The sequence below is a fragment of the Xenopus tropicalis genome, chromosome 3, assembly GCF_000004195.4.
Source record: "Xenopus tropicalis strain Nigerian chromosome 3, UCB_Xtro_10.0, whole genome shotgun sequence".
Lineage (NCBI taxonomy): Eukaryota > Metazoa > Chordata > Amphibia > Anura > Pipidae > Xenopus > Xenopus tropicalis.
This window is the reverse complement of record NC_030679.2, coordinates 41,117,811-41,126,231: the sequence shown is the minus strand read 5'-3', so window position 1 is coordinate 41,126,231 and position 8,421 is coordinate 41,117,811. Positions and strand designations below refer to the sequence as shown.

General features: G+C 40.1%; 1 protein-coding gene across 1 annotated transcript; it reads left to right on the top strand.

Moving 5' to 3' along the window:
• The first annotated feature begins 1,972 nt into the window (after positions 1–1,972).
• On the top strand, positions 1,973–8,067 carry LOC108646241 (protein kinase C delta type-like). Its single transcript, XM_031898200.1, has 9 exons — positions 1,973–2,330; positions 3,119–3,225; positions 3,915–4,076; positions 4,343–4,434; positions 5,359–5,421; positions 6,067–6,205; positions 6,630–6,821; positions 7,448–7,576; positions 7,933–8,067. The coding sequence occupies exons 1-9, from the start codon at positions 1,973–1,975 to the stop codon at positions 8,065–8,067; spliced, it is 1,377 nt and encodes a 458-aa protein (XP_031754060.1).
• Positions 8,068–8,421: the final 354 nt, after the last annotated feature.

Here is an 8,421-nt window from a genome sequence, read left to right as displayed (position 1 = left end):
AGCACCCCCAGAAATGGCAAGCTCCTCCTAAACAGATGGAAAATCTCTACCATAATAACAGTTTCATTTAATAATATTTCCTTATTGCTTTCTAAGCTAAGGTCTATTGGTCTTAGTGAAGCCGTTTGCACATGGATAGAAAACTGGCTACAGGATCGGGTACAGAGGGTGGTTGTTAATGGTACATTCTCTACTTGGAATAAGGTCCTCAGTGGGGTCCCTCAGGGTTCTGTACTGGGTCCACTTCTGTTTAATTTGTTCATAAATGACTTAGGGGAGGGTATTATGAGTAATGTATCAGTGTTTGCAGATGATACAAAACTCTGCAGACCAGTCAATTCTATCCAGGATGTGACATCCCTGCAGCAGGATCTTGACCAACTGGCAATCTGGGCAGCTAAGTGGCAGATGAGATTTAATGTGGATAAATGTAAGGTCATGCACCTGGGATGTAAAAATATGCAAGCCCCGTATACCCTTAATGGGACTGCACTAGGCAAATCCATAATGGAGAAGGACCTTGGAGTCCTTGTAGATAATAAACTTGGCTGTAGCAAGCAATGCCAGGCAGCAGCTGCAAGGGCAAACAATGTTTGAGCTGTATTAAAAGGGGTATAGATTCACAGGAGGAGGGGGTTATTCTTCCCCTTTACAGAGCGCTGGTAAGGCCCCATCTAGAATATGCTGTTCAGTTTTGGTCTCCAGTGCTCAAACGGGACATTACTGAGTTAGAGAGGGTCCAGAGAAGGGCAACTAAGCTGGTAAAGGGTATGGAAAGTCTCAGTTATGAAGAAAGACTGGCCAAGTTGGGTCTGTTTACACTGGAGAAGAGGCGCTTAAGAGGTGACATGATAACTATGTATAAATATATAAAGGGATCATATAATAACCTTTCTAATGTTTTATTTACCAGTAGGTCCTTCCAACGGACACGAGGGCACCCACTTCGTTTAGAAGAAGGGAGGTTCCATTTAAACATTCGGAAAGGATTTTTTACAGTGAGAGCTGTGAGGTTCTGGAATTCCCTCCCCGAATCAGTCGTGCTGGCTGATACATTATATAACTTTAAGAAGGGGCTGGATGGATTCTTAGCAAGTGAGGGAATACAGGGTTATGGGAGATAGCTCTTAGTACTAGTTGATCCAGGGACTGGTCCGATTGCCATCTTGGAGTCAGGAAGGGATTTTTTCCCCTCTGTGGCAAATTAGAGAGGCTTCAGATGGGGTTTTTTGCCTTCCTCTGGATCAACTAGTAGTTAGGCAGGTTATATATAGGCATTATGGTTGAACTTGATGGACGTATGTCTTTTTTCAACCCAACTTACTATGTTACTATGTTACTATGTATTGCCCTTGAGCACAAAAGGCCTGTAGGCCAGGAAGAGTTAGAACATTGTCAGTACACACAAGGCATAGAAGGCAAGGATCCAGTGAAATACTATATTGTTTATTTTAACTTTACTTCTTTATTAGGAATTTGCTATTCTCTCACTTGCAAAGATCTACATGCAAGCCAGTAAGAATAATATAAATAACATATGAGAGAGACCTTGTTTTATACCTGTAGATGAGGTGCTGATATGATCACTATGTGTAAACATGTAAATATGAAATAAACTCTCTGATGTCTTATTCATCTACTATGTAACTAAATGCAGCTAGGGTTTGAGTAATATTGTTGAACTTAATAATTAATTCAAATAACATAGAGGGATAATATGTTATGCAGAGTTACATTAGAAATTGAATGGCTGTCCCCACACAAATAAGTACCTGTAAATGATATCTAGGCATACATAGTAGCCCATAGTACCTTATACTGTCTTAACTGTAAGCTGCCGCACGCACTCAAGCTGTGATGTCACACAAGTGGCACATGCCATAGGGACAGGCTTGTTGGCAGTTGAAGAGACAGCGTTGGTTGGAGAAGACACCAGAGAGGAGAGACAGAAGAGCGCAGATTTTTGGCGAAAATGGAGAAGGAGTGCATTGATTTCGATGGATCAGGACCAGGAGCCTATGACAAAGCTAAAAGGATGAGTGAGAGTGAAAAAGCGAAAGGACCTGGGAAGAAGAAGGGGAAGAAGAGACACCGTGAAGAGAAATCGGAGGGGAAGACTGGAAGAAGATGGAGAGACAGCGACCATTTTTCAGAAGAGCGACCAAAGATTAGAAAAAGGACCAGGGAGGACAGCTCAGAACAACCCAAAAAGAATGGAAAAAGGATCAGGGAAGACAGCCCAGAAGAGCAACCCAAAAAGATCATGGAGGGCAGCCCAGAAGAGCACCCTAAGAAACAAGAAAAAAGAACCAGGGAGGACAGCCCAGAAGGTAAGAAGGCATAATTTGAAACAATTTATTCCAGGAAATGCTTTTTATGTGACTCATAGGCTCCCCTTTTACCTCACATTTCCCCAGTATAATGTCATCATTTTTCAAAACAAAATGTATCCATAGCCCCATCCACAATGTCCCTTGTTGATCAGTTTGCTAATGCAATAATGTATTGCTACTCTTTTTGCCTGTTATTGTGCACCCTTCATACAGTGCATCAGCTGTTTAAAATTGTTTAAATTGGCACCCAAAGAATTGGATTATGAGAAATAATTTAAAAAGAACTTGTTGGTAAGATGTTGAGTGGTGATTTTGTAATGTATTGCTTGGATATCAACAGATACATTTATTACTATATGGTAGCAGCAAGAAGAAAGTGTTAGAAGGAGTAATATCCCTGTCCTATTATTGACGGCAATATTCCTATTATATTATTTATTTATATTTCTGTTCTAAAACTCTCAGGCTTGGAATTTCAACTGCTATCTGGTTACTAGGGCTTAAATAACCTAGCAAGCAGGCAGCAATGTGTAAATCAGAACAATACATTAATAGGAGAGGGCCTGAAAACAATAAGCAATTAAAATTAACTAATATTGGACCCTCGTAATTTGTTTCAAGTTGCTTGGGTCAAAGACTGTATGGACTCCTATCCTTTATGTACCATAGGGCATGACCCATTCATGTCTTTTACAATATGCAACACATGTATCTAAATGTTATTTTTGTAACACTGCTTAGAGATATGAAATGTATGAGCTATGGGAATCTCTTTTCTTCACTAGGTGAAAGTGACCGGAAGAGACCTCGTGCTGATCCTAAAGGGCTGAACCCGCTGCAACTATGTAACTACACCTTCTATTCCGTGATTGGGGGAGGAGGCTATGGCACGGTGAGTGATGGGCTTCAGAAGCTCTTCAGAGTAGCTCTTCTTTATTATTATTATTATTATTATTATTATTATTATTATTATTATTATAGCTAAACCATGGAAACAGTGATTTTTTTTATTATGATCTTAAAAAAGTTTCCCTGGTGTTTTGTTAATCTATGAATACATGATACAGGTATGGAATATACAATACAACTCTCATTTTATGTTCTTTAGGGGATGAGAAAATGGTGTAAAATTTGAGAAAATGTAAAATCAGGGAAATTTATTATGCATTATATATTGGGGGGACCACCAAAAATGGTGTAAAATGAGGAAAAACTTAAAATCAATGAATGTAATATTGAAGTTCCACTGTATTACAGTATCCAGAATGCTTGGGATCTGGGGTTTCCTGGATAATGGCTATAAAAGGGATAAGGGATAATAAAAAAATATTTAAAAAAGCAATACAATTGTTTTCTCATTCATTTTGTTTTATGTCAGCTTAGTTTATCTGAAAACTAAAATAAAAAAACACTATGTAAAATCCTTTATTTTAGAGCTTTCTGGGTGACGTTTCTAGATAATAGATCCCATATCTGTAGTTTATTCTGGTTATTATTGCTGTAACCCATAAATCTTGTTAGATATACTGACAGCTTTCTCAAAAGACACACATTAATATGTTTTCTCCCTGCCTTTCTCAGGTCATGCTGGCTTCATTAAAAGACAGGAGGTCAAATGTGGCAGTTAAAATCCTCAAGAAGAAGCCTGGCAGTTTCAGCAGCATCCGGGCCGAGGCAAATATACTGAGGATCAGCGGAGGAAGCCCATACCTGTGCCATGGATATGCCGCTTTCCAAACTCAGGTACAAATCTACCAAGAACTTTATTTGTCTGTATCCCAGTGTGCGCATTCATGATATAACAAATAACTGAATCTAGTAAAACCACTGACCAGAACCAATCAACAGAACAATAATAATCTACATTTAAAGAACACTTTATATACTTACACACAGTATATAAGCTCTTCTCTCCTTAAACTACCCATGCACACCTTCAAACTGGATTACTATAGGAAATAATGTAATCTCCCATATTTCAATGTCTTTCCTTTTGTCTGTGTACCCAGCGGCATGCCTTCCTCGTCATGGAATATGCCAGCGGGGGAACCCTGAAGGATCAGCTGAGAACACACGGCGCACTGGATATGACCAGAGTCGAGTAAGTGGCACATGTGGGAATGTGGTAAATGGGCAAGTTCTGTAGGTGCTAATGCCAGATATGATGTATTAACGTGCACTAATACTGTGCATATGTAGTAAACACGTGACTTTCTTTTTTATTATTCTTTATTTATATATTCTGCAGCTCTTTAGACTAAAATGTAACTTGTTGTTGAGTTCCTTAAAGGAAAACTACTGAGGACGTTTATTGCAAATAGATTAGCCACGATAGAGCAAGCTAGAAAGCTATATTTATTCTATAGAATTCTTTACCATACCCAAGAAAACAGCCCTAGAAGTTCTCTCCAAGAGAGATAGGAGGGTAACTGAGAAGGATAACTGCTGCTGACCCTAGCAACTAGGTTAGAGAGAAGCAGAATAGAAAGGCAAATCACTGAAAAATCAGACAGAAAGGAAAAATGTGTAAAAATGACCATACAATGTTAATGTCTATATTGTCAAGTATTTGCTTGATTTTTTAATTGGGTGGGGATCTTTGACAGCTATTGCCAGCCGCACAAGGCCAGCGACCAGGGAGAATGGAAAAATATGTACACCAATATTGTCCAATGTGATAAGATTCCTGCAGAATGTATAAAAAAAAATCCATCACTTACAGGGACACAGAAAATCCATCTAGAAGGGCTGCACTGATTGCCCTTAATGTCCCTTAAAATGTCCCTTAATTTTCAGGTTATCTGGTCCCCCCATTACAGTCATAATTGTTAGGATACAAAGCCCTATTAATAGCACATTGGCAGCATGTCATATACTGGCCTACAGGGGGGCTATGCCGATGTATCTGCATCAGTATCTGGCATTATAGTAACATTTTGGAGAAAGAATAGATTTTATTATGAGAAGCATATGAAGAGTGTGACAGTCCTTATTGAACCAATCAATATTTTCTTTCCCTGAAAAGGTTCCACTCTGCAGAGCTGGTTTGTGGTCTCCAGTTTCTTCATGACAACGGCATCATTCATCGGTCAGTATAACGCTGATATTTACATGCAATTTACGTTGTGTACCCATATGTGCAAAACCTCCCATATGGGCTGTTGTCTTGTTTACACCAATATTACAACTTTACTCTGTCATTTAAGTTTCACACAATTCCCTAAGCTTTTTCACATATGAATTTGGATTTTGGAGCTCATTTTCCATAGGTGGAGCAGTGTAAAAAAAAACCTTTACATTCATTCATCTGTGTAAAACTGCACAGGTATATCATCAGGCTGAGCTTGGTAACTTGGTTCAGGCCAGTGTTGGACTGGACCCCAAGTATACCAGGTATATATTTGCTCTGTGGTCCCTGTCTGGCAGCCAATTCTAATCATAAGGTGCAAAACCTTAAGGCAGTTTTCCTTCCTACAGAATGAACACCCACCCTGTCTCTTTACGCAACACAAAGCCCTTGTTGGGGTCTATGGTTTGTATCTGTCCACATGAAACAGGAATTGTAGGGTTTGCTACTTGTAACATACAGCCATAGAGCAATACCCTCTTACATATAACATTGCTACACTATACAAACACACGCACACACACGCACACACACGCACACACACATGCATATACAACCCAAACCCATCTCTTCATTTACTTAATACTGCTTGTCTCTATATTACAGGGACCTCAAACCAGACAACATTCTGCTGGACCAAGAGGGCCACATAAAAATATCAGATTTTGGCATGTCCCAGCAGAATGTATTTGGCAACAGAACCGTCACTGGCAGAGCAGGAACTCTTGGTTATATAGCCCCGGAGGTAAGTAATTTCAGTGAATCTACAGGATTCGCCCAATAAAATCTGTGAGTTCAATACATATATCTATTTCCTACTGCCTCTATATCACCATAAGGTATTTCAGTATATTATTTCCTGAAGATACATCCCCCATCTAATCAATTAAACTCTCCTACCCACTGCCATACACATACTAAAGGCCACGTATCATCTAAAAATGATTTCCCCACTAGAGAGAACTTATTCCTGAAATGGGGGCAAGAGTCCTTGTGAGGGTCTAAACTTTATTTCCCCCATTTAGAGTACAGACACTGTTGGGTGGCAAATCTGGCGAGGGAACAATTTTTTCTATGGTCTGTTACTGGGTATTAAAAATAAACAATATTTTGATTACCCTAAAGCTGTAATAATATCAGAATGACAATTATATATTTTTTTATTCAAGATCTTCTTGAACAAGGCATACAATGCGGCGGTGGACTGGTGGGCACTTGGAGTCATCATCTGCGAGATGGCCACCGGTGAGTCCCCATTCCCAGAGGAAAGCGATGACGAGAATTTCATCGATGGAGTCATCAGCGACGAGCCCAACATCCCTTACTGGCTGAGTGGGGATCTCAAAGATCTACTGAGGGAGGTAGGTGTGGCTGCTGGTACTGAGTATAAAACCAATCCTCCCTCTAAGCGCACACAAGTTTTGAGGCCAATACACAAAATAAATTGTGGTGCAGGTGTGAAAACACAAACATTTGTATATATTCTGACCTGAGCACAAAATAATTTTCTAGTACACAGAGACAAAAAGGAATTAGAGGGAACATTGTATGTAACTTGCACACCTATATGTTTACACCATATTCTCAACTATAATTGATGGGTGCACGGCTATCTTATTCTGTGTTTCAGGAATCCCTGTCACCACCCTAGGCTGGGGCATGTGCAGTGTCATTATCAAAACTCTACTATCCTGCCTTACTATCCTATTGGGTTTCAGTATATGTTTTTTAGTATCCATAAAGGGGCGGTCCACCTTTAAGAAAACACAGAAAATAAAAAGTGAAAACCAATTGCAAATTGTCTCAGAATATCAAGCTCTACATCATACTAAAGTTCATTTCAAGGTAGACAACACCTTTAAGGCATGTTTATCCAGAAAGTGGCTAATAGGGCCTAGGCTTTTTGCAATGTGAGGGTATTACTGGTGGGTTCCTTACACAGACTCACATCAGCAATATTCAAATAAATGTTTGTTTGTTCCTTTAGCTACTGGAGAAGAATCCTGACCGGCGCCTTGGTGTGAATGGCAACATCAGGCACCACCCATTCTTTTCAGCCATTGAGTGGGAGGAGCTGGAAGAGCAACTAACACCACTCCCTTTCGACCTAAGAGCAGTAAGTACATGGTTGCTGAAACACTTGTAAGATGGCCATTCAGGCAAATGATTAAGTAGAGGAATTAGCAGAATACCTCTAAAATCTAACATAATAAGCCACAAAAAGTCCATGCTAAAGAAATTCCCAAACAGTAAGAAAAGAAGACTTTCTATGAGTGCATGTAATAAGATGATATAAAACACTGAATCTTCAGGATAGGGATCAACTGTGTGTCCCTGGGTGAAGCAACAGTTTGCGCATCCATGTAGAAGCACATGACATGGGGGCAGGTATTGGGCAGTGAAGCACAGCTTTAATTTTTAATGGCTATTCTATGTTATTCAGATGAAAAATGTTTTTTCCTTTTTATACAGCCATCAAAGGAGCACATTGAGCCAGATGAAGGAAAGGCTCTGTCATTCCTGGAGTCCCCGAAGAACATCAATGCATCAGGGGACAAAATGAAAATCCCAGGCCTTTCCTTTATCAGTTGCAATTGGCAGGATTAAGCTTCTGAGGCTTGAGCCAAGAGCGGTAACCATCATACGTGGACAACATCTCCACCTGCTGCATGGAGACACCACCACACTCTGCAATGCCTGGTCCTACCATCTGCACCAGTGCCATCTGGGAAATCCCCTTCTGAAGCCCAGTAACATCAGGAAGAGGTAAGTGGCATTTACTTTACTTTGAGCGAATGTGTGCGTGATTGTGTGAGAGAATGTGAGATACGAAAGGCTAAGGGCGTAACAGGCAGGCAGAGATGGCTCCTCTTATAGGGACCAAATTCCATCCGGCTCTGTCTTTATACCGTGTCTGGGAAGCCCATACCCTGTTTTTAATGCACAGACCACTGATCCAGG

Bases quoted from the DNA above. Each gene is read 5' to 3' on its own strand.
- LOC108646241 (XM_031898200.1), top strand. From the start codon at position 1,973: ATGGAGAAGGAGTGCATTGATTTCGATGGATCAGGACCAGGAGCCTAT. The intron at 5,422-6,066 runs GTCAGTATAACG...TCTATATTACAG, and splicing joins GACAACGGCATCATTCATCG to GGACCTCAAACCAGACAACA. The intron at 6,822-7,447 runs GTAGGTGTGGCT...TTGTTCCTTTAG, and splicing joins TCAAAGATCTACTGAGGGAG to CTACTGGAGAAGAATCCTGA.